Source organism: Sciurus carolinensis, chromosome 16, assembly GCF_902686445.1.
Source record: "Sciurus carolinensis chromosome 16, mSciCar1.2, whole genome shotgun sequence".
NCBI classification, from domain to species: Eukaryota; Metazoa; Chordata; class Mammalia; order Rodentia; family Sciuridae; genus Sciurus; species Sciurus carolinensis.
This window is the reverse complement of record NC_062228.1, coordinates 12,284,295-12,310,488: the sequence shown is the minus strand read 5'-3', so window position 1 is coordinate 12,310,488 and position 26,194 is coordinate 12,284,295. Positions and strand designations below refer to the sequence as shown.

The 26,194-nt window shown below is 52.5% G+C and overlaps 1 protein-coding gene across 2 annotated transcripts in view; it reads left to right on the top strand.

The window, feature by feature from the left end:
• The window catches only part of Vac14 (VAC14 component of PIKFYVE complex), a 103,025-nt gene that overhangs the window by 45,323 nt on the left and 31,508 nt on the right, over window positions 1-26,194 (top strand). For both annotated transcript variants that reach the window (XM_047529427.1, XM_047529426.1), the window contains exons 13-14: window positions 7,565-7,721; window positions 17,425-17,557. In XM_047529427.1, the coding sequence (XP_047385383.1) occupies window positions 7,565-7,721; window positions 17,425-17,557 (290 nt within the window). The remainder of the gene's footprint in view (window positions 1-7,564; window positions 7,722-17,424; window positions 17,558-26,194) is intronic.

Genomic DNA, 26,194 nt, shown 5'->3' with positions numbered 1-26,194 from the left:
CACAGGGCAGAAAGGCAGGCAAGGATCCATGCTGGGCACCGTAACTAGTGTGATGGAGTGGGGGCTGGAGACTGCTGCCTGGCTCCTGATGGAGGCAAAGCTTGGGCTTAGAAGACAACAGAAAGGGAGACTTCTTTTCCAGGGCTGTCCGTGGGAAAGCCTGAAAGGGGAGCCCGTCAGTGATGGCCTTCTCCTGGGACTGGGGATGAGGGCTTTCGCAGAGCCAGGCTCTAGGGTCAAGTTACTTGCAGGGCTGAGTGTGCTGCCTGGTCCTAGCCCCAGCCATACCCCCACAGCCTATCTTGTCCTTGAACTCAGGAAGTGATCTCACCTAGAGGGGCCTATCCAACAACCTGGAGCTAAAGCCCTCCTACACCAGAGTCCTCGGTGACTTTGAAAAGCCAACTGCTTGGGTCTCACCCCAGACTTCCTGATTTGTCCCCTCAAGCCAGGCCTGGTTGCTGGGGGCTGACCAACTCCCAGGAGGACGTAGTGCACACCTCTGATGGAGAACCACAGCTGGGGATCAGCATGAGCTCTAATTTGGAGGCCAAAGGCCATACTACCCCCAACTCTCAGCCCTGGTGCCTTCTTCTATCACCCTAAGCTTGGCAGCCAGGCCAGGGACCCCTGTGTTCACTCAACACAATGCCCCTGGCATCTTCAGAAGTCAAAATGTCTTCCAAGTCGTGTTGATTTTCCCTCAGCCAAAGCTGAATCAGCTGCATTTCCCTTTCAACTCCCTGTGGGCAGCTCACAGGGCACCTGGGCCAGGCAGGAGTGTGTGTGAGGACAGGCACTGCTAACAGAGAAGGCTACCATTTCACGCTCTGTACCCCAGGCCCTGGCTCAGCTGTGAGTGCCGTCTTCCTCCAGCTTCACAACAGCTATGGCAGGGTGGCCTCCATGATCTTCCCCATTTCACTTAAGAGGAAGCTGAGACCCAGAGAAGTTACAGAACTTGGTCAAGATCTCCACTTAGCTACTCCATTCAGCTTGTTTCTTTCTCCTCACCCTCCGCCCCTACCCCCCCCACACACACACACACAGACACACCTCCTCCTGCACCTCAGGGCTAGACCACGACCCTTGTTCTTTATGTCCAGCCCACCCTACACTGTCCACTCAGACCCTGGTCATCCTTTACGGTAGCACCTGAGCCTTGGGCTCTAAGAGGATGGTCTGTCCAGCCTATATAGCAGGTGCTCAGAAACATTTTATGAGAAGGTAAACAAATAGGAGGTTGTCTGGTCAGTGAGCTGAGCCCACTCAGTCCTGCCCCACATCTCTTGGGCTCGTCCCTGCCAGATCAGATAAGTATCTGGTTCCCCCAAGCCCCAGCGCAGCAGGAACCTGCCTCCTCAGGACCAGACTGCAGGATTAAGCAGAGCTCTGGAGGAAGTCAGGAGCCCCCTCCTGGTGGCCATGTCTCCTGGGCTTATCACCTGGTAACCAGGCTCAGAGGCTGTGAGTGTGCACCGTTCCCTGCCCAGCACACGGAGAGTCACGATCCCCAGCGCTAACCCCCCTGGTCAGGGTCCCAAGATGGTGCAAGTAAGCAATGCCTGGGATCAGCCAGACAGAGACCCAGGGTGGGTGAGAAGGAAAAGTTTTCCAACTGGGACATAAGTAGGTCCAAGATTAAGCAGCTCTCCTCGAAATCCACGTGTTCTCTTGGACTGGCTCGCCTTTGTGCAGAAGAGTTGCTGTCATGTCATTGTGGAGCAGTTTTTCTCAGAATGTCACCCCTTTCCCAGGTCAGGGCTGGGCCCAGTTGCTGTTTTCTGCAGCTTATGTTTACTGAGTCCAGAGCAAGTGCTTCTGGATGTTTACTGCTCTTGGCTTTTGAGGGGCCCCTGTGGCCTTCCACCTGGCTTCCTAGGGTGAGTACTCTGGCTGGTTTCCCAAGCCGTAGGGCAGCAGGAAACATTCTGTATGTGCTCAGACAGAGGAGGCCTGGCCCACTGGGCCGTACCCTCATGAAGGATGCAGCCGGGCTTCTGTGTGGGAGGAGTCAGAAGGCCCCAAGGCTTTCTGTGAATGGTTGACCTTGGTGCCTGTGTACTTCATATCAGCTCCACTTCAGAGGATAAGGAGCAGCCTGGCCTGACCCAGATCTCAGGCAAGGCTCCCCATGACCCAGCCACTCTGAACCAAGGCATCAGACAGCCCTTGGCAGTGGCCTGACCATAGCTTACGGCGTCTGAAACCTGAAGTTCTCTCTCCCACCCGCACATTCTTCCTGCTGGGCCAGGACTGAATTGGGCCCAGCTTGCAGGTTTCCTCTGTGGGAGCTGGAAGACTGAGCCATTGACATCCAGGGCCTCATCAGCCAACAGGGCAGCATGCAAATCGAAAGCTCCCTGAACATTTCCTCAGGCTGGGTGTACACTGAAGTAGGAGGCTTCTCCACCGCCTTCAGGAGAAGTTATTCACAGCCATTCATCTTTCATTTCCTGCTCAGTGCTGCAGAGCAGAGCGCCTTCCCCAGGACTTCAGTTGAAGGAAAAGTCCCGGTAGGCGGCAAGGATGGACTTCTGAGTCTGGGGACTTGGCCTTGCAAAACTGGCCTCTAGCCTCCAGCTGTGCCCAGGATGGCAGAGGAACAGCTGCAGCACCTCTGGATGAGAGAGGGAAGGGCAGGGGCTTCCGGCCTGGAGTGGTTCTCAGGGCCTGGCTGGGGACAGGCAGGTGTTGGGACGGTGGATGCCAGATGGACCAGTGCAAAAGGGGAAGGAAACAGCACTGTCCTAGGGAGCTGTCCTTGACTGCTGGAACCTAGGAGGGGGACAGCCTGCCACAGCCCCACCTGCATGTTGACTCCTCTCACATGGAAAAATGTCATCTTTTTGCATAAAGTCTCAGGAACCCCCTGGCTACTCCTCCTTGCTGCTGGCTCCCTGGAGAGTAAGAAGCCCTTTCTCCTGAGGCCTCCCCTCAGAGCCACTGTCAGAAGCTCTCCACCCAGTTGCCCCTGACCTTGACCCTTGCAGTCCAGTGAGGAGTCAGTGCCAGCCCATTGCACTCCAGAACCAGAGACCAGCTGATGGGCCCTCCTTACCCCCCTCCCTGCTGCCATGGAAACGGCAGGCACTCCTGCTCCTGCAGAATATTGCTTTCTTCTAACCTCCCTCCCTCCCTCTTTTCCCCTCTTCTTTCTCTTACACAAAAAGAAAGCGCAAGTGTTTTATATTCATTTTGCAAAAACGCTGCGTAGTGCATACTAATTGGTGCAGCTTCCTCCTGCTTTCTTTGAGCCATTCCCTATCCTCAGAGCCAGGACTCCGGGCCAGCCGCAGGCAGGGGCCCAGCCAGCCTGCTCACTGGAAGAACTGGATCTGTTTTTCCAGAGACCGAAGCAGGACAGGCCTCAGCATATCTGTAGTTCTGGGACCTGGAAGGGGTGCCCAGTAAGCAAGGCTACCAGAACCACCTGGTCCTCATCCCACTCCAAGCTTTTCGAGGTCTCCAGATGGGTGGAGCACTGAAGCCCTGTCCTGGGCACAGAGACTCAAAGCCAGATCTAACCAGAAGGGTGGCTCCCAGTAGTCTCTGTTGCTTTTCCCAGAACCCCTACTGATGAGGCCTTCCCCTCACCTCAGCCTCTCAGGCTAGGTCTGCATTTGGTTGCTTCATAGCCTCAAGGTGTGAGTCAGGTTTGTGTGTCAGCTGGGACGGAGCCAGCAGCTGGACTTGATTGGTGCCAGAGCCGGATGTCAGAGCCGCCACATAGCCTCGGAGTGGCTCCCACTCACCCCCAGTGCCCACCTCGAGCTGTTCCTTGTTCCCCATTCAGGCAGCCCTTCCTTCCCCTCCTCAACTGCAGCAGGCTGAAGGAGATGGTGGCACTGTCGTGGCCCTGCTTTATTTAAGGGACAGGAAAGGCTCTGTGTGTGTGTGTGTGTGTGTGTGTGTGTGTGTGTGTGTGTGTGTGTTGCCCCAGGCAGAACTGTGGGCTTTTTGCCAGGCCCCAGGGATCGGAGAAAACCATTTGATATGTAAGCACAAGAGGAGTGGCTGGAATTACTGAAGGAACCTGTAGACAACATTTCCGGCTTTAATTGTGCAATTGAAGTGTAATTTGCATTCATTTGCCATTTGGTGTTAAACTTTCTAAGATAAAAGAATTCAAAATGTAAAGGATGCAGCTTTGCTAGCTGGGCTCTCCAGTGGGGTGGGAGGGTGGGCCTGGAGGCTGTGTACAGAGGTGGCGTTTGGAAGCCCTCGTGTTTGCACTGCTCTCCTGCCCCGTCACCAACCAGGACCACTGAACAGTGTGGCTGTAGGGCCACACTCCTCTAATAGAAGTGGTAAGCCTGCTTTCTTTGTGCTTAGCAGTCACCCCTCAGTATCCGCAGAGGACAGGTTCCAGGACCTCCATGGACACCAAAATCCAAAGACGTTCAAATCCCTTATAGGAAGTAGCATATTAGTTGCTTATAACCTGTACACTTGTCCCATGTACTCAAAATCATCTCTAGATTACTTATAATACCTAATACTGTGTAAATGGTTGTCACACTGCATTGTTTAGGGAATAAGGACAAGAAAAAGCCTACATGTTCAGTACAGATGCACGTTTTTCCCCCCTAATATTTTCAGTCCCCAGGTGGTTGACTCCTCAGATACAGGGGACACCTTGCAAGATCAGACCTCCATTTGCACATATGGGAAAACTGAGACTTTCCATTACCAGCAAAATGAAGTCCAGGCTCCTTTGTCTGGATCATAATAAACTCAAGACAGTCTGCCCCAGCCAACCACCACTTTGGCCTGGTTTCTGCCCATACCCTCCACTGCAGCCCCATATCCCACTCTGGAGCTAGACCACAAGCTTAGTTTCCTGGAATGTGCCATGTTGTTCCCTGCACCCATGAGTGACTTCTGCTAGTTAAGAGAATGTTTCAGATGCCTTTCTCCCAGCCTTCATTCCTTGACAAACTCAGGCTCAAGTGCTTCCAAAGCTCCTAACTCTCCTCAGGCTGAGTTGCTGGCTCTCGAGGCCCATAGGCTATACTGTTGGTAAATGCTTAACCCCTTTCTCCTGTAGCCAGCCCAGAACTGGCCCACACTGGTTGCTCATTAGGTGTTGGAAAGAGAAGGTTTGGGGGATGGAATTAACTGATCCAGGGTCAGGTGTCTGAGTGGCTGGGTCAGGATTGGAGGTTAGGGCCATCTGACCACAAAACCCTGCATAGCAGCATCAGGTTTGGGAACCAGAGCTGAATTTGAAGAAGACTCACTGATACCTTGAGTGATGACTCTCCAAGCCTCAGGTTCCTTGCATGTAGTGCATCAGGTGACACAGATGAGTGACGACATTAATTCTGGCCAAGAACAAGGACCTCCCCATCTTTTGCAGCCTGGCTGTGGAGACCTCAGGACCAACACTGTCTCGGAAAGGCCAGGCCTCTCAGGTGCTGCTGGTTCTTCCCAGGCATCTTTTCTGAAGGAAATAAGCCCCTACTGGACACCTAGTGTGGGTCAGTGTGTCTGTCATGTTGCTGGAGATCTTGTGAGGGCCCTGGTAGCTGGCTCACACTGTTCTCACAGTGTGCATTTGACCTTAAGGGTTTGTTTCCCGAAAGCCAAGTGCCTCTGTCCACCTGCACAAACCTCAAAGTGTGGTATCAGCCAATCTCACCACCTTGGGCAAGAGTAAATTGCTTTACATGTGCCATTGGATTGGGAATCAAGATGCTAGTTTGGGAATTTGGCTTGGTTTTTATTTTTTTCATACCAAAGTTTTTTAGTATTTTCACAGGGTTATACAACTATCACTACTACTTAATTCTGGAACATTTTTATTGCCCCCAAAAGAAACCTTGTACCCATTAGCACTCATTCCCCAGACTTCCTTCCCGCAACCACTGGCAACCACCAATGCACTTTCTGTCTTCTTGGATTTGCCTAGTCTGGACTTGTCATATAAATGGAATCATCAGGCAGTTTGTGGCCTTTTCTGTCTGGCTTCTTTCACTTAGCAAATGTTTGCAAAGTTCCTCCTTGTTATAGTATGTGTCAATACCCATTCCTTTTTATGGCCAAATAATATTCTGCGGGATAGATATGCCACATTCCATTTATCCGTTTATCAGTAGCTGGACCTTTATTTGTTCCACTGCCTGACTCTAAAGTCTAACATCTGCTGTGATTGTTTATATAGAAGTTTCTGTGTGAATGTCTGCAGTTCTCTTGGTAATTACCTAGGAGTTGGGAGTACACCTATGGCAACTCTATTTAACTCCGGGGGGAGCTCTTGGCTTGATTCTTGCCTCACTGTTTAATTTTGTGTGAGTCATTCTCCACCCTCCCCCTACTGTGAGTCCCTGATCTCACTTCTCCTCCCTGACCCTTGGGGAGCAGCTTGCTTGGGAAATTGGGTATCAGGGTGCATGACCCCTGCACAGCCTGCCAAGGCGGGTGCTCCAGGTCTGCTCATCTTGCAGGGCTGCACATCGCTGCTCTACTGCCTGCTTCCTCCATCCCACTTGTTCCTCTGTGTCTCTTCTGTTGCTAAAGCAGAGCCTTCTGGGGACTCCTTTCTCCATGGGAGCAGAGACCTAGGCCCTGGACCCAGACCACCCAAGGTCCCCAGGCTCTCAGCCCGGACACAGAGGCAGCCCTTGCTCCTGCCATCTGACTGGGCTGTGTAGCAGCCACATTTTTCAGCCATCATGGGTCCATTTTCCACAGACCCAGTGAAGAAAAGTGTTCTGAGAGCAGCTAAAATCCCATATCTGATGCTTAGAAGAGCAGGTAAGAGTGGGAGGCCTTGTGAGGGCTGTCTGCTAGTGATCAGTTTACCCCTCTGTCTGCCTGCCAAAGGCGTACAGCACAGCCCTGCACCAAGCAGCAGTAGGGCTGCAGAGACCGCCCACCCCACCCTGGGCAGGAACACTTCGAAGGCAGCTGTATCTGAACATTAGGAAGTCCTCAGTCCCAAGTCCAGACTCATGCCCCAAATGTGGAGGGCCCTTTGGTGTGTGGTCCAGTGTCACCTCTGCAGTTACATCTGTTCTGTGGTGAGGGGCAGGCAGGTCTGAGGCTGCTGCACACAGTAGAACATGACCTGAAGGGCACTATCAGCCCCTTGCACAGCCCAACTGAGACACACTGTGCATAGTGCACCCTGCTGCCTGAGGCCTGTGTCTCCTGGGGACCAAAGACTAGGGCTCATGGGAAAGGTACTCACCAGCCTCAGATTCCAGCTGCTTTTCTCCAAGGTCCTCATTCACTGCCATCATGGTCTCTTTTATCCATTCCTTCAATACTTTTCTGAGCGCTTTCTTTTTTTTTTTTTTTTTTTTTTTTTTTTGTGGTGCTGGGGATGGAACCCAGGGCCCTGTGCTTGCAAGGCAAGCACTTTACCAACTGAGCTATCTCCCCAGCCCTGAGCACTTTCTTAGCTGTGGTGTCGATGGCTTTCACAGTGGCAGGAAGCCCAATTGCATTCAGGCCCTTTCTCACACCCCTTCCAGGGGCTCTCTCTGACGTCACCTCTACCACATCAGCTCAACTTGCAGAAGAAAGCTCACCCCTCATCTTCTACTTGTTTCCCCAGGTTGTCCTGAAGGATCTGGAGGTGTTGGCAGAAATTGCTTCCTCCCCTGCAGGCCAGACAGATGACCCAGGCCAACCCGATGGCCCTGACAGCCAGGTCAACCACTCAGAGCTTCAGGTGCCCACCTCCAACAGAATCAGCCTGCTAAATACTCCCAGTAAGTATTTCCCTGGGGATTCCAACCTCAGAGACCCATGAAATGCTATTGCTGGGTCTCTTCCTGGACTACATGGGCCTTTGAGCTGTCATTCTTGAGCCCCCAAGCTCTGCTGATGTGTGAGGGGTCATTGGGTGAACCGCCTCCTCTGAAGGCCCCACAGCAGGCAGACCTCACCCTACCACTGCCTCTGGCTTACGTTCTAGCAACCCCAAGAGACCCTCACGACCCTTTTCTCTCATTTCCCTTCACCTTTGATGCTTTTTATCCACTGACTAAGCACAGAACCATCTGAGGCAACTGAACATCTTCACCTAGGTAGTGTCTCCCTGAGCAGGAGCTGGAACCTTGATCTTGAGTCTCACAGGCAGAAGACTCGGCAGGTATTTCTCCCTCACAGGGAAGCTCAGAATAGCTCTCATGGCAGGCAACCCAGGGAAGAGACAGGATAATTCCCACAGGCTGTTTCCTGGCCATCCTTGGAAGTGGCGGTGGCCTAGGTATCCCAGTGCTCACACTTCCCATCCTTCCAGACAGCAGGTAGCTCTTCTCTCTGGGCCACCAGTACCAGCTCCTCCCCCAGCAGGCAGAAGACACCTCCCTTCAACCACACTACCTGGAAAAGCCCAGGGTACAAGTTGGGAGGAAAGTACCTAGTGAATCTTGGGAGTCTTCCTTGGTGTGTTTTTGTCCCTTGAGTCACTCTTGACATCCATACACCAGGTCCTAGTCAGCACCAACAGCTCTGGGGGCATTTCAGTGGCAGCTACCCTCCTGCAGCCCATTATACTGGTCCCAGACTCAGAGAACACCTGCCCTACCTAGTGGAAACTGGCCCAGCCCTGTGCGGTACAGAGACCAGGCCCAGTGCCAGAGAAGTTTAAGGTGTCACCAAAGACATCTCCTTATGACACAGAAAGCTACGCGCTCCCTGAGCCCTGTAGCACAAGGCATATAGGAGCCCAGGCTTCAAACTCCTGAAGCTAGAAAGGGAGTAAAGATCTCCAGCAGCAGCCCAGCTTCCTCTCCCACTTCCCCCAGATGCAGTCATTTCCTTGCTCATGAGTCTGGTTTCCTCTGGGTAGTCAACTGCTGTGGTCAGGGAGATAGCTCCCTCATCCTGGCCATGGGACCCCTGCTCCCACCCCCTGCCCCTCAACATAGGAATTGATGCTCCATCCTGTATCCCAAGTCAGCCTGAGGGAACCAGCCTGGAGGCCCTGGGATAGATGGCAAGTGTGAGGACACAGAACAGGGAGTAGGTGCCACACTGAGGCAAGGAGGGGAACAGAAGGCTCTTCCTGAGAGGAAGGATTGCAGCAAGGGAAGATGGTGGGTGATGTACCAGCCCTCAGTTCTCCCACTCCAGGAGACAGGCGCCCCTCCATCTTCTCCCCAACTCAGTGTGGCAGCAGCAGAAACCTCTGTGAGGCAACAGCCTCAAACAAAGGCAGGACACCTGGATCTCCCAGGAGCCTCAGTGACCTGTTCCTTCATCTGTAAGGTGTGTTTTCTCTTTCTCCTGGTCACAAAGGGGTTGAGACATGGATTTCTACCAATGGAGAAATGGTCCAGGAACTACTGTGGCCCCTGGTTGGGGTTGGGGGTTGGGGACAACAGAACTGACCCTGGGAACAAGACCTAAGGGGACTGATGTGGCCTAGAGCTCTGAACCCCAACTCCTGGCCTTGCCAAGATCAGGGGGCTGCTCACAAGCCTGAGGTAGTGGACTCTTCCTGGCCCACCAAGGCTGTCAGACTGGCTCACATCAGCCAGGCACACACTTGGAATTCATAGAAAAACAACTAAGTATGCCAGATGGGCAGAAATTCCATCCTGGAAAGAACACCAAGGATGTGCTGCAGCCAGTAATGCTTCTTGTTCAAGAATGCACAACACTACGAGCCACCAGCTCGGACCCTGCACCCCACAGCTTCAAGGCTGTGAGAGCCTCCAGGCAGATACACACGAGTCCACAGCTGGCATCAGCGTTTACAAGCAGGTCCATGCTTTTAAAAGGTCAGGGTCAAACCAGTAATAAAAGAATGTGGGAAGCTAGTATGCCCCCTCTCCTCAGCTGCCCTGGGAGGCGCACACCCGGCGCCAAGGATGTGAGGGTGGTGTTTAGGTCAGAAAGCATTCAGGAAATGTACACTCATGCCTCTGCTGACTGCTGTCTACCAGAATGCTTCTCTCACGTGCTCAGGGGTCCTTCTGTCTGTTTCCACGTGGACATGCACGTGGAAGAGGTGCAGCACCGGCCCCTCTTCCTGTCTGGATTCTGCTTTCCTCTGGCTCTCCAGGGCACAGTTCTGAGAACCTGTAGAATGCAGTGCTGGGTCTCATGAGAGGAGATCACCCCACCCTCCGTGAAGGGACTTTCTGGAAGGCAAAGGAGGCAGGGAGCCTGGCAAAGATGAAGTCAGGGCATCTGCAAGGAACCACATGGCCCCGCCTGCACACTGGTCTGTAAATTCAAATGGCACAGATCGCATCCAGTGGTGGGGAAGCAAGATCCATTACACGCCTGGGTGGCTGCTGTGTTGGCCTAAATTTGCTGTATCTGTGGTCCCCAGGGCTCTGGAGGCAGAGTTACCCCCATGGGATTTTCCTTTCGCGTAGCCTAGCATTAGCATCTCTCCCTCCAGTGCAGAGGCCCAGGTCTGAGTTCTCCCACCCCTTCCTCCATTCCTGACCAGCAAAAAGCTACCTCAGGAGTAATACAGGGGCTGCCTGGCTGGCCAGCTCTGAAAAAAGCTAATGGAGGGACACCATGTTTGCCTGTCTCCCAAACCTTAGTTTCCTGTGGCTCAGAATCCATCTCTGTCCCATCTCCTTCCAGGAGGAGTTTGCAGAGACCCTTCTAGAATCTGGGAAGGTGGGACAATGACCAGACCTGCAGGCCCACCCTGGTCATGAGCCTGCACAGAAAACTCAGCAGGACCAGAGGCCTCTGAGATAAGTGTCTTTTGTCCTCTGGGGCCAGGACAGCTCTGCTGCCAGAGAGGGCAGCTGGGCCCAGTAAATCCAGACAACCTCAGAATCAGTGACTAAGGACATCAGTAATATGGCAATCTGGGGCTGAAAGTCACCCCAGGACCAATGTTGGCCCTGAAACCTCGGTCTTCCCTGACTCTCCTGCCTGCCATGGTGCCAGTCCTGGATAAAAGCACACCCCTGGCAGTGCACTGGACCAAGGCATTTCCACCTCTAGTTCTAAAAATGGCCCAAAAATTAAATGTTCTACTTTCAGCTTCATTTCTTGTGACCCAGGCCAGTGCTGCCAGTGGTCAGTAGCATCTTCACGTCACCAGGCAGAAACAAGCTGTAGAAGAAATCCAGAAAGTCATCTCGAGGGCATTGCCCCTGTAGCAGAAGTAACTAATGGCAGTGGCCCCAGTGCTGGTGGTGCGCTCCCTGGGACCTGGCTCTGTTCCAGACACTTCACACGGGGGCTCCTGTGGATGAGCGCCTGACTCGTCACAGCAGCACCTTTATCATTCCCTCAGCTGAGGGTTGTGGCAGGCATTGGTGCTGGTCCAGGAGCCTGGCCTCCTAACCCATGCTCAGAGGAGCACAGGAAGCCCACCCTTGCCAGCCCTGGGAAGGAGCAGTAAGGACTGGGCCAGTGGTCTGGGGCTGGCTGGGTGCCAGGTCATGGTCCCAGCCTGGCAGTTCCTTGGGGACTCCTCTCATCATAATCACTTCAGGGATCCCCCATCCCGACCTTAGGCTGTGCAGTACCTCATTTCCTGTCCTGCTGCCCTCCACTTGCTGTGGCCACGGCAGATATTCTCCCAGCCTTGCTCATTGCTCTTCGAGCCTCAGAGGCCTCTGCCATACAACTTTTCAGCCCCCCAGGATGCAGGGTGGGGGTGCAGAAAAGATCTCCCTGTGCCCTGTGGACTCAGGCAGGTGTCCTTCCCAACACCACCTCCCCTCTGTAAACTGGGCAATAGGGTACTCTGGGGCTCTGGGAACATCTGCATGGACAAGGCTAAGATAAGCACTCTTGTGCTGAGGGGCAGCCTTGGTTTCTGCAAGATCTCTGAGGTCTCTAGTGGCCCTTCCTGCAAAGGCTGTGTTCCTATTCATTCTTCCTGCTTGCCTGGGTGGTGGAGTTGGCATCCGTCTTCTCCTGACTGGGACCTCTTACATCCCTGCTTCTCAGGTAACAGGTTACAGCTCCTCAGTAGTCCAGACTCATCAGAAATGCAAACACTCAGACCATCCCCACTTCTCAGAGGCTTATTTCACCAGGCTCACCAGCTGATTTGGGTGCCCATCTCAGGCCAGAGACCATGTTTTATCTCTGAATCCCCACCATCAAGTGCCCAGCACAGGTCAGCACCCTCTTATTGGAGTTCATTAAAATGAGGGAAGGCAGGCACCCTCACCAGCTATGAGGGGAGGTTCTCCAGCACCACGACCCAGGAAGTGGTCCCCTCATGCCCTGGTGCCAAGCTTGAGACCCAGGCCCCTTCCTGTCATTTCGTCTGAGGCTTCCCTAGCTCCCCCTCACCCTCCATCCGGCACTACCCTTGGCCCCAGCCCTCACTCTACAGCAGTAGCAGCCGTTTCCTGGTGGTAGATTGCTATATGGCCCCTCCATTACCCTGTCAGCTAGAAACCCCTCCCTGGCCTGCTGTGACCTATTTGCTTCCATCTTGCTCTCATCCAAGCAAACCTTGGATCAGAAAACCTCCTGAATGTGAGTGAGGCCCCCCATACTCCTGTCCTCACTGACCTCAAAAGGGCTGACCCACAGATAAGAAAGTGATCCCCTCCTGGATCAAGTCCCCAGAGTCCTGTTGCTGCTGTATCTTGTCCATGCAGACGTGGGGTTTGTACCCCACGTAATTCAGCAAATGCCACACACACCCAAGACCCCCTTGGCCTCCTTTTCTCTCAGCCATTTGATCCTACAGGGAAGCTGCCCCTTCTCTGCCCTATCCCTCGTGGTCCCATACCAGTCTCCCGGTCATGCTGTGCTCCTTATCCCTGTGATGGCTCACAGATGAGGAAGTGGCCTCAGGGAGGGTGTCACTGCTTCTGCTTCCACCACCCTGCTGGTCAGTGACAGGGCCTGGTTCTGATCTGGTCCCTTGGACTCCCCGGTGCTCCAAGCAGCCACTGGCCCTTCCCCTGCATTCTCAGAGCAGCGGATCCTGATGCCCGCTCTGTGGGTCTGCCCAGGCACGTAACCCCAACCCCACGAGGGAGGGAGGGTGGGGAATGGAGCAGGGACCTTGCTGAGTCTGAGCCGGGTGGCTAATGTGTTCGCATCTGGTTCTGCTGAACTGTGGCTCGTGTTGTATATTGAGGCCAGAGCTATTTTTATCCTGACATGTGAGGTTCCTTCACGTCATAGCCATAAAACTCAATCCAAAACATCCCAGGGAAGGTTGTTTGTGAGACATTCTGCAGATTCTCATGTCACCACATCAGGTTTCACTTAGCAGCATCTGCAAGGCTGGCTCCCCAGCCACCACACCTCCATCCTGGTTTTGTATACTGAGGGCTCCCACTGCATCTGTCTGCCCCTGGGCAGCCAGCCGGTCACGTGAACTTCCTGCCAGAGCCCAGCAGGCTTCTTGCTTGCCCACACCAGAAACTCAAGGCAGATCTGTTCCATTGAGCGGCTGTGTGCTTCTTCACAACTCTGTCCTCCACAGGATCGGGGAATGGAAACCCCACTCTCCTTGGCCCCTCTCTCTGCTGCCTGCTGGTCCCGCCAGAGCAGCTCCCCCAGTCTCCAGTGTGCCTGCAAGATTGTGCTGTCACTTGTGCCACCTAGCACAGCCTCGTAGATTCTTGCACTCAGCAATCAAAGGCATGCCCTGAATTGGGATCCTGAGTTCCTTGCCTGATCCTGAGCGCTCCCCTTCCTCATGCACGCGCAGCACCTAGTCCTGGGGGAGCACTGTAAGCCATGTGTCCGGATGAGCAAGAGCCAGAGGTGGGCGGAAGGGCCGGTGGAGGCCCTTGAGCTCCCCCAGGAGGAGCAGGCTGCAGTGAGGCGGAAATCCATGTAGTTGAGAGGCCTGGCGTTCCTGGGGTAGCAGTCTTGGACGAGTTCATTCTCTCTCCACCTCATCCCCTCCTCCCTAGCCTGCAGCCCTGGCTGAGAACTCTTTCTCAGGTTCCATCTCAAGGCAACCAAGCCTGCAGGACTGCTGAGGCCAGAGGAATGGCCAGGCAAAGGGAGGCCAGGTTGGGAGCCATCTCTCCCGCCTCACCCTGACCCTGGTGAGCACTGAGACCACTTCCCCCTTGTCCAGCCACACACCCCTTCCTCTTCCCACTGCAGGAGGACCCCAACCTTGTCCTGGGGCCACTCCTCCTCTCCAGGCAGGGGTCTTTCTGGCACATGGGATTCTAGAGGGCAAAAGGTCCTGCTCCTGGTGGTCACAGGCCAGTGCAGGCCAGGCCCTGGGCACTGCCCCGGAGCTCCCACCACACCCTGGCCCATCAGCCGAGTCTCCCTCATGGCCCTAGTCAGGGTGCACTCAGCTGCTTGCTGTTCTTAGTCTTGACAGTGGGACCACCACAAGGGCGTCTCTCGCTTCCCCAGTGACTGCTGCTCTGGGAGAGCAGGGAGGGTTTGGCGGGGCTTCTCTCCATGTGGCTGCCTTGCTCCTCCTCTAGCTAAGGGCCACCATGAGCCTAGACACTGAGAGTTCCTTTTTGGCCCAGAATGGGAGCGGTGGTGAAGAGAGCAGCCCCAGATTGGCATCTGTAGCCAATCTGTCAGCTGATGGGGGAGGGGGTTTGCTGATCTCCTTCCCTGGAGATGTGGAGTTGGGAAGTCACAGGTGACTCCCTGTCTTACTCCTTGCAGCATCCCAACAGAGCACTGTGAACTTTTCCCAGATCTGAAGTCTCCCCACTCAGACATTTCCAGACTATCCCCTTCCCCAGTCACCCATTCTGAGGCTCAGGGAAGGAAAGCAGTCTGCCCCATACAGTGCTCCAGGATAGGAGATATTTGCTAATAAAAGCAACCGCCAATTATTGAGCACAGGCTATGTGGAAGGCCCCAGGCCCAGTGTGTTGCATGTTTTTTGCTCATTGAATAGGGGCTCTCACTGCTAGCACTTAGGAATAAGGAATCCAAGACCATGCTTCCTGCTGCCCCTGTGAGGCTGGAACAGTGGCACCTCTCCCTAGGGCCTGCCTTGGGGACCCAGCTCCTTAGGAATGGAGATTCTGGCCCCAGGTGACCCCAACCAATGTATTTACTCCCTACATTGGTCCCTTTGTCCTCTGAGATTCTTGGGAGCCCAAGTGGCCATGGGTACAGATAGAAAAGCAGGAAGGGAACAGGGACACAAGGAGCCTTCACAGGTGTGCACCTGGGTGAAGCCTGCTGTCCCCTGGGTTCTGGTCCACAGTGTGCTCTCCAGCAGCCATCACAGGCCTCAGATTCTCCTCCTGCAGGGAGGATGGTGTGGGGCTGCCTCAACAGCTGGGCCTGCAGCCACCTCTTCAGAGATCTGCCCCAGCTGGGCCTGGAGTAACTCGATCTATAAGAATGTGACACTTGATTCTGCAAACAGCCCCTCTGGGCAGGGAGCAGAGACTGTTTGCCATTCCAGAGTCACTCAGGACCTTCCCAGCCAGGCTGTCCCAAGCAGGGACGCAGAACAAAGCAGTCCAAACAGTCCACTCAGGACAGGCCTGTGGCATAGCTCAGGGGGTTGTCTAGGGGGTCTCAGGTTTGAAGGTGTGGCCCCTGGTGAGAATCCTCCTGGAGTAATCCACAGCTGGGAAACAACAGAAAAATGCCTTTTCTAGTTCCCAGCTGCTTTCCTGTAAGGCACAACTCCTGGGAAGAGTGTTTCTACTGCCACTCTCTGGCCACTGGTACCTCACAGCCATAGAGAGAGGCACCTCCGTGTGATTCACCTGTAATGCTCTGGATGGTTCTGCATGTGGCTCTTTTGTACCTTGGGCCAATTGTTCTGGGAGATGACAGTGCCCTCTCACAGCCACGAGTGATCCACAGAGACCCCACTTCCTGCAATGCATGGTCACCCCTTCCCTGGTGCAGGGAGAACCTTGCGACTCCCAGAGGACTGCTGGACCAGGGAGGCCAGCTGAGAGCGATGGCGTCAGATGCCTTGGGCAGCAAAGTATAAACAACCAAAGGAAAAAAGATACATTGGATTTAAACACAAATAAAATTTTGTGGTAATGTGGCTCAGTGGTAGAGTGCTTGCCTAGTCTACACAAGACCTTTGGGTTCAATTCCCAGTGCCACCAAAAAAATAAATAAACAAAATTTAATTTAATTTAAAAATTTTAAAAAATGTATATGTATAATGTACTTCCAAAGGACACCATCAAGAAAATGAAAAGACAGTCCACAAAATAGGAGAAAATGTTTATAGATCCCATAACCTATGAGAGACTTGACTTGTATCCAGTGTATGAAGAACTCTTAAAACCCAACAATAAAAAGACAAATAGCCCAGTTTTAAGATGGACAAAGGAATTGAGTAGTCATTTCTCCAGACAAGGTAGTCACATGGACAATAAACACACAAACATTATTAGTCATTAGAGAAATGCAAATCAAAACCACAATGAGATCCAACTTCCCAGCCACTAAGATGGCTGTGGGGAGAAACGGGGCAACTCCTGCACTGATGGTGGGATGTAAAATGGGGGGCCACTGTTTGACCTCAGGAAGCTCAACAGAATGATGATGTGACCCAGCAATTCATTTCTCGATATATACCCAAGAGAAATGAAAACATGCTCGAGCAAAAACTTGTAAATGAATATTCATAGCAGCATTATAATAGCCAAAAGTAGAAAGAATCCAGTGTCCACCAACTTGTGAGTGAGCCAACAGAATATGGTGTGTCCATACAATGGACTGTTGTTGGGCCTTAAAAATGAATGAAGAACATACTGCAATAAAGGTGAACCTTGAAAATAAATGCTGCATGAAAGAAGCCACATAGGTAGGGTTCCATTTATATGGGCAAAATGTCCAGACAAGGAAAGTCTACAGAGAAGGTAGATTAGTGCTTTCCAGGGTCTGGAGGAGGAGAGAATGGGAGATTGCTACTGGATTCAGGGTTTCTTATGGGGTAGGGGGTGGGATTAAAAATGTCCTAGAATTACTTGGGCAGATTAAAATACTTTGCACTGTTTGGTTGGTATTGGCTGTCCTTAATCCACTGGCATGTACACTATTTTTTTTTTCCTCAAGGGTCACTGAGAAGGGAGTTTGGCTTTTGCTTCTTAGTTTTGCTGAACTGGTTGGCCATTGAGAGTGTATACCTACTTTACTCATCCATTCTCTTGTCCTTAACTGAGCATAGTAAACCCTAAGTGTATCTAATTTATACACATGGTCAGTAGACATTTGCTTTTTAAAAAGTCAGTATCTGGTAGGGTCTGACACATGACGATGGTCACTGTGTGGTTTGGGATTTAATAGGGGAGTGGAGAGTAAATGGATTTTTTTTTTTGCAGGAAGCAAAGACATATGTGCTTATACAAATTCCTTTGGTCCCTGCTTTTTTCTGACAATCCATGGCCCCTCCATTGGAGATTTTCTCTTGTTACACACAGACCACCTCCACACACCAACTTTTGGGCGTTTGCAATTATTTGTATTCTGTATGAGCCTTATCACCCTGTGAGCACATTATCAGAATAAACCCCGGCTCTCTTCCTTTCTCTGCAGGTACCAAAGGCTTAGAATGTTCTCCTTCCACTCCCACCATGAACTCCTACTTTTATAAGTTCATGATCAACCTTCTCCAGAGGTTCAGCAGCGAACGGAAGCTCTTGGAGGTCAGAGGCCCTTTCATCATCAGGTCAGCCCTGCGTGCCTTCTCCTCCCCACGGGGCCATGGCTTTGCATTTCGAGGTGTCAAAGCAGCCACCTCTTCCCTTCTCTCTCCTCCTTTTCCTGACCTTTATGTGTATTCTTAAAAGAAACAAAGGTTCCCCTTCATGCTGTGTTGCTGGTACCACTGACATGAGGGAGGTCATCGTTGACATTTCTTTAAAAAAAAAAAAAGAGAATAGAAAACAAATTAAGTTTTTGCTTGTCAAGATACTGTTTTCTCCTCAAGTTAAATATCCTGTCGCTCAATGCTGTTGTCAGTCTTTTGGAGAGGAAAGTAGGCAAGCCACATGGAGCGTGACACAGGGCGGTGCAGCAGCACAGCCACCAGTGTGCGATTTGGCCGGGTTGGTGGAGCCAGGTTCTTGAGTCATCTCACCCGAGCCCAGGACAGTCAGGGTTCCAACCCCAGGGGCTCAGTCCTCGAGAACCATCATCACTAGCCATGTGGCTAGGATCCCTTTGTCTCATATTCAGCTTCAAAAAGCAGTCACCAGAAGTGACCAAGTGTCACCTTCAGGCTAATGAAAGTTAAATTAGGGGCACAGATTCCTCCAGGCTCTCCAACAAAACCAGTCAGAGACTTCCAGAATAGTCCAAATGGTCCTGGATGCCCTGTAACAGTGGTTCTCAGCCTTGCCTGTGAGAACACTGAAGAAGCTTTAAAAAGAAGATGCCTTGGTCTTCCTCCTGACCATCACCTGGAACATTGGGTTGGTGGAGTTATTAAAGTGTAAAATGGTCCAGGATGCTTGGGGAGCAAATTACACCAATACAGACCCAAGGGTAAAGGAGTTTCAGCAGTTCCAGCAGAAGCCCAGCCTGCCTAGAAAGTGCATAAGAGAGCTCATTCTGCTGTAAACCAGAGAGCAAGGGGGATGGGGACCTACCCTTGTGGGCCATATCAAGGATTAGGAACCTCAGCCAGACATCAATGGGAAACCACCACCAAGGCAAGGACAGAGGAGTGATATGACAGCTCTCTGACTTGAAAGATTGCCATTTTTCTGGGGAGAAGGGGCTGGAGGGACCAAGATGGATGGAAACCATTTTGGAGGCTGTTGTCCAAGTGAGACTGTGGCAACTTGTCAGGTGGACGGGAAGCAGCAGGCAGTGCAGTTAGGAGGATGTCCGATTGACTGGGGACTGATGGCAGGAAGGAGCAAGGGGAAAGTGTCAGGGCTAACGCGGTCCCTGGTGTGAACCCTGGATGGTACTGCCAGTGTCTGAGGTGGGAGCCCAGGAGAGTGGCACCAAGCTAGGAGAGTCACATGTCTGAGTTTGAATTGCTTTGGGGACATCAAAAGAAAGACATTGAAGAAGCAGTTTGGTGTACCTGGATCTCCAAAGGGAGACCTAGACCCAAGTTGCAAATCTGGAAATTGATGACATAGTCAGCAGATATTTCCTGAACACCAACCCTGTGCAAAGTACTGTTCCAGATGGCTCTGCCTTTGTGGAACTTTTACTCCCCTGAGTAAGAGGAGGCAAAGGGAGAAGGGAAGGAGTCTGAGACTGAGCCCTGAGGAGCTCCAGTATGTAATGGCTGGGAAAGAAGGAGAAACCAGAACCAGAGGCTGAGAGGAAGGACCAGACGGGCAGTAGGAAACAGGGGAAAGAGGGAGCTGAAGAGGAAATAAGGGAAGATGAGATGCAAAGAGGGTCCTCCGGGAGCTGGCACAGGAGCCTGCTCGGCTATGGGATGAGCTGAAGGAGTGGACAACAAGAAATCGAGGGGCCAGTAGAAACCTGAAGGAGAAGTTTGCTGCCAGGGGAAGGAGAACCTCAGGCCAGCCAGTGTGGAGTTGAGGGCACCCTGGGGATGGAGCCAAAGAATTGATTCCTGGGAGGGGACAAAAGAATGGGAGGACCACAGCAGGAGGAAGGGGTTTCTGATAGTCTCCACCCCACACAAAGGATGTCCCTGTGGGGATGAGGAGCCTGTCACCACCCTTTGCTTCTCTGAGCTCTTCTAGAGCAGGGTTTCTCAACCTCAGCACCGTGGGCATTGGCGCTGGATAATTCTGCGTGGTGGGGACTGTCCTGTGTACTGGAGGATGTTTGGCAGCAGCCCTGACCTCTACCCACTTGAAGCTAGTAGCAGTTGCCCCCACCCAGTTGGGATCATTAAAAATGTCTTAAAGGAGGGGTTATAGCCCCAAAGTAGAGCACTTGCCCAGCATGCTCAAAGCCCTGGGTTCAATCCCCAGTATGCACCCCCGCAAAAAAATAGTCTCCAAGCATTGCCAAATATCTGCTGAGGATTAAAATCACCCTGATTAAGAACCATTGTTACAGAGGGATAGAAATGGATTCTTAACCTCCTTGGCCAGGTGATGTTCAGTTATTCTTTCCATGAAGTTGGACAGAGATTGAAGTAAACTTTAGATATGATATGAAAGATCCTGCCACCGAGAAAATGGCTGTCTGTTCACATAAGTAACAGTTAATTGTCTGTGGTTTTCCACACTGCAGAGTCTCAGTCTCTGGACAAGTGATCCTTTTCAGGGAACCAGGTGAGGGAAAGAGACCTTTGAAGAAGGCAGGTGCAGCCAGCTTCCTCTTTGGAGGATAGGGCTGGTCTCGGTTTTTCCATTCCATCCTGGCCTTACATGCCATCAGAAGTGTGTGAGTGGGGAGCTCAGGGTGGTAACCAGCATCCCCAGACCACAAGAGCAGAGCTGTAGGTGACGTGGACATTATTGGGCATCCTTCCCATCCACTGGGGCCCAACGCTCCATAAAGCTGATGACCAGGCCCCTGCAGTGTTCCCATTTGCAGATTCCAGGGCAGCAAGGATTTTGGACTGATGGGAATCCTCTTTGTAAAATGGAAAAGGAGAGAAACCAGTGTGTCTACTCGGCTTGCTTGGAACTGGGCTGCAGACCCCTACACTGCTAATTCAGCAACAACCACTTTGTCCCTCTGTGGGTAATGGCAGAGCCTGCTGCCTCAAAGGGCCCTAAACAGCTGTTCCTTCTCAGGAACAGGGCCAATGGGCCCTCCCTCCTTGTTCTTCTGGGACTTGGTAAATCCAGCATGGCAGTCACTGACTGTTCATGGCTCAGAACCCTCATGGACTATGCTGGGTTTTCAGAGGGCATCAAGCTGATCTCTAGGCTAGGCCTCACTGACTCTCAATACAACCACAGAGGATCTCTTAACTCTGGCACCAGCACAAAGAATCCAATGGACCAGGACAAACGGAACCTTGCAGCTGAGTCCCTCACAAAGGACTGGGTCTCTCCTAGGCCTTTACCCCAGCTGTCTAGCTTGCCATCCCCAAAAGCAACCCCCAGCAGTCAGTATGTATTACTATTGACAACCACCTGGCCCATGTTCCTCAGAGGGCCAGACTGGCTCTGGGGACTGCTCTCTGCTAAGCCATCCTGCCTACCACTGCTGACCAGCCCCTGGATACTGTCTTGGGCACCCATTGTTGGCTCCCAGGGCACACAACCCAGCATTTGATGTGGAGGAAGCCTTGCAAATATGAGTCCCCTCTCTCTTCTCTGCGATCCTACAGGGGCTGAGGCCCTTCAGTGAGGTTGAGGCAGGTAGAGCTCTGGAGGTGTCAGCCTGCTCTCTTGCTTCTCCATTTCATGTCCTTTGCTGCTGGTGGCTTTCAAAGGAGACATACCAACTGCTTCAGTGGAGCGCAGGACTGATAGGGAGTGCAGTAAATGATGGCTCAACCCTCCCCTCTAGCTGCTAGTTTCCTCCACTCACCCACCAAGATTGAGCAGAGACAGAGAGAGCAATTCTTCTAGCAAACAAGTTGGAAGCTGTTATGTGTGCAGTAGTGTGTTTAGCACAGGGCCCAGGAGTGGCTGGGGTCTGCAGAAGGACAAATGTCCACAGCCCTTGAAAACCAACATCTGGTGAGGTTCTTGGCATTGAGAGATGTATGATTACCCTCAGGAACTGAGAGCATCTCCTCCCCCCGCACAGCTTTCCCAGGCCACACCTCAACGTGGAGTCAGGGACAGGACACCTGAACCCCCTAGACCTAGGTGAGCTGGACTTCTCTCAGTGTCCACATGGCCTCCTTATCCAGTGGTCACAACAGTGTACATGCATGTTAAAGTTGGGAAAGCTCGTGCCTGTGAAACCCTGGAGACCAGCTCCAGTTCCAGGTCTTCTTGGCTGCAGGGAGCTGAGGTCAGGTCCACAGACTGAGGGAAGTTGAGACACGTGGGGCAGGGTCCTGTGAGGCGGCTCATGCACCCCCACCCCTACCCAAAACTCCCTCGTAATCTGAGGAAGAAGAGTGTGGTTTCTGGAGTCAGACTTGGGTTCAAACCCCAGTTCCTTATTTCTGAAGCCATGTGACCTGTTTCCAGGACCTTCCTGCTGTGTCCAAGAAACAGAGATGATCATGGTAGCCCCCTTGTCATTTTGCAGGGGGATTAAGTGAGATCGGGGGTTCCAGCCCTGGTGCTGCAACGTGTGAGGAAAGGCACTGTTGTCCAGTCTCCTGGCACACCGTGGCCTCCACCTCCTCTAATGGTCTGTGGGGAGAGAAAACCAACCCCACATGAGAGAGTAAGATTATTAGACCTTCTGTGCTTAGAGCCAACTCTGCTGCCCCGGGCCCAGGGCACCCACCAGCACCCTTCCCAGCCCTGCTAAACCAACTCTGTCCAAAGTAGGTGTTGGTGTGCATTGCCCTCCTCCAGCCTCTTCCCACCCTCCATGCTAATGCCAGCAGAACAAGCCCAGGCCTTGTCTGCCTGTGAACCACCCCACTTATACCCAGGAGAAAAGGAGAGGAGGGAGAAAACCCAGCCTCTTTGATAAGCTGCGATATGAACTCTGGCGTAACCCAGCAGCTGTGATCTTTACAAGCCTGCTTCTGTGCGGGGAAGTAGTGAGTCTGAAGACACTCCACTCTGCCTGCCAGCACGGCCCTCTGGCCAGCGGCCCTTGGCTTCATCAACTGTGCATTCTTCCCCTCCTCTTCCTCCCTGCTGCCTTGCAAAGAGCACTTTGCCAGAGAATGCTTTCATTTTTAACAAGCACTGTGTGCTGTGAATGTGAGGGCTGCGACCCTGCTGGCCCGGCTGATGGTAGATGAGTCCCGAGCACGCTCCCAGGGAAAGGCGCACGCCTAAGATGAGGCAGGCATCCGGAGAGGATGAGCCAGGGCCCAAGTGGGAAAGAGGAGGAGGTCATGGGACTTCCTTCCTGAAACCCCAACCCAGAGAAGCCCAGTGATAAGGCTTCTGGCTCATTCAGGTCCTGCTCTCTCCCCACTGGTGCACACAGGCATGGCAGCCTCTCCCATTCTGGGAGTATTCAGACAGTCTCTAATCCATGGTTGTACTCACACTACCCTGCCAGTGTCCTGGCTTCCCATGAGAACCCTTGCATTGGAATGAAGGGGACTGGGAGGAGCAAGGAGTTGCCTGGCCACTGAGGTGGGTGCAAGCAGGGCAGCCAGTAGGAACGGGACTTGTTTGTAATTGCAGGGGTAGGGAGGAGGGCATCAGGAGAAGCAGCCCTTTCATGCCATAATTGGTAAGCTCCACTTTGCTGGCCTTGGACATTATGCAGCCCATGCGGGCTAACCTTTTCCTCACACCCTGGAATCCTTTGTCTGGGGACACCACTTTCAACCTGTCAGTCTTTTTACGTGCCAACTCACCTGTCCAGGGCATTGACCAGGCTACCACCAAAAACCCATTGTGTTAATGCTAATGGAAGGCAAAATGTAGTTAAGCGTCCAGACCTGGTACCTGGCTAAATCAAAAAAGCTTGCTTTGCCTGGAGTCCCAGCTCACAAAAGAGCATCTGAGATATCCAGCTCTCTTCTTCTGCACCTTTAATAGGTTCACTCATTTGCTCAGAATAAATTGCTGTGGCAAACACACACCAACCTGAATTTGTCTGATAGAAGAGGACCTGATTTCTACCCAGAATGCATATGGGTTTTGATCTTTTATTAGTTCACAGCCTTATTGATTGGGTCCCCAGCTGAGGAAAGGAAACAGGACATTGAACAGGGCTGGAGGAATTCTTGCTAGGAATGTCTTACTTCCCTCTCGGAAGAAGTCTCTCTTCCTGCCGGCTTTAATTTAGATATCTTCCCAGCTCCTTGCATGAATCTTCTGGAGCTTTCTCCAGCCTTGCTCCCACCCCAGAGGCAAGGGCTGGGGGCTTTTGTTTTGATGCAAGGCAACAAGGGGGAGTGTGAGCAGTAGCCATTTTACAACCAGCCCTTGGCTTCCTGTCTGCTAATTGGAGGCAACGCTGTGGGAATGTGAATGGTAGGGAGGCCCTGGAAGCCCCGAGTGACACGCTGAAGGATTGCCCAGGAGCAAAGGTCATGCCCTCCAAGGTAAAAAGATGCAAGGGGCAAATTTCAGGGACCCTGCTCCATTCTGCATAGCCACTGTCCCCTAATCCAGAGGACTAGATGTCCCCTAATCCTTCACTTCACAGAACCATCTGAGATGGGCCCTCCTGCTCTTCATTGACTAGGGAGGGCTGAGGGATCTGGACAGGTCTCTGTCTTTTCTCTGCCTCCTCCAAGCAGTGCCCACATCAGCACACACACTGGCACTCCCCATGAGAGGGCTGTCTTTTCTTCTGGAAAACAGAAACCATATGTGATGGGCCTTGTTGGGCCAGGCTGGGATTAATTAGGCTAGGCTGGGGCCTAGTAGGAGGAGTGGAGTGCTGGCCAGAGGGAGCCCTCACAGTGTGCTCTGAAGCCCCGGAGCTTCAAAGGGCAGTGCCCTATGTTTCAAGCATCCTTCACTTTGAACAGGACTGTGGGAGGTTAGAGATCACAGGTGAACTTGGCAGGGGGAAGCCGTGTGTCCTTCAGAGTGACCCCTGTCACCGTAGCCCAAGCAGCCAGGCTCCACCAAAGCCAGCTGTTTGCCTGTTTGCAGGAGCCCCTGTGGTGGTGAGGAGGACTTGGCATTGGGTTGGTGGAGATGCTCAAGGTGGCGCCCCCAGCCCCACAGATATGCAGTGCTGGACTCCTCACCACGTGGATGCTGGCACCTGTTTGGCCCCTGCTAGCCTCCCGCTCGGAGCACTTAACCATTGTAATCTGCACACCTAAGAGGCATCAGTCCCCGCCGGCCCGTAGCTCAGGGGCCGCAGGGCCAGGGGTATGATTGTCAGGAGCTGAGAACTTGGTAGTGAGTTTCTTTCTGAAGCTTAGAGCTTGTTTCCAGATGGAACCTGCAGCACTGTCTGGATCTGACTGTGTACTTTACCTAACAATGCCAGGAAACTTGGAAAGTTTGACATTGGTAACTCGGACAGCTTGGTGAATTAGTTAGTAGCTGAAGCGTATCCTAAGGTAGCCTCTTTTTAAGAAACTAGCAGCAGGTTTGGAGTCAGCCCCTAGAAGTTGTTTTCCATCCTTCTGCCTTCTTGGGATAGGGCTGTGTCTGTCAGAGCCAAGAAGACAAATGGGTGTCCCGAGTTTCCAAATGCTTGCTACCTCCTTCTGGAAAGTCAGCTGTAGAATGTATCCTGTCTATTCATTGTACAGTGCATTTCTCAGGAAGCTGTTCCTTCTATTCTGGTATCATGTATAGCACAGAGGTCACAGAACCCCCATACCCTGGCCCCTGACTTCAGAAAAATACAAGGGTTTCTATCACCTACGTTTGTGGAAAACCCTCCAGACCAGCTGCCCCTTCTACATACAAAGAGAGATCCTACCTTGGAACACTAGTGATAGTGACCTGTGGAGGGGCCTGGCCTGGGTGAAGCAGAGTGCTGAATTCTACCTCAGGTGTCAACCATAGTGGACAGTCCACAGGGAAGCGTGCTGGATAGGCCAAATGCCTCTTCATACCCAGGATGGGATGGCCCACCACAGACGCTCAGGATATGAAGTAGACAGCAGAACCTCCTATAGACGTTTACTGCTTCAGCACTCAGGAGAATGGAGGCTTTCGTCTGTGACTTTGTCACTGTTGTCACATCTTTTGAATGCCCCTGAATGGATCATTTATTCCCTCCTCCCCTCACCCCAAGTCTTGGGATGTGACCTGCAGCAGTTCTCTGTAGTCACACACAAATCCCAGAGCTGAGGTTTCCTGTCAGGCCTGTGGTCTTGGGTGTGAGGAAGGGAGCGGGACAGATGTGGTGGGAAGTACCTGCTGTGAGTGCCAGCACACTGTTCAGAGCCAGGTGCTCACCTGTACTGGCACTGTGGGCCTCACTGTGTGTCAGCTCTTCTTCCACTATGACCCAAAACCCAACAAGAACAACTGAGAGGAGGAAAAGTTTATTGTGGCTCATAGTTTCAGAGGTTCAGTTCATAGTGGGCCAACTGTATTACTCTGGGCCCAAGGTGAGGCAGAATATCATGGCCAAAGGGCATGGTAAAGGAGCATTGCTCCATATATGGTGGCCAAGAAGCAGAAAGAGAAAGGGCAAGGGGCTGCAGGGAGACTGAACCCTTCTGGAATATGCCCCCAGTGACCCACCTCCTCCAGCCATGCCCTGCCTATACCCACCACCCAAGTAGTCCATTCAAATTAGGGTGGACTGATTAGGTTACAGCTCTTAATCCAATTGCTTTTCACTTGTGAACGTTCCTGCAATAACACTGGAGCTTCTGGGGAACAGCTCA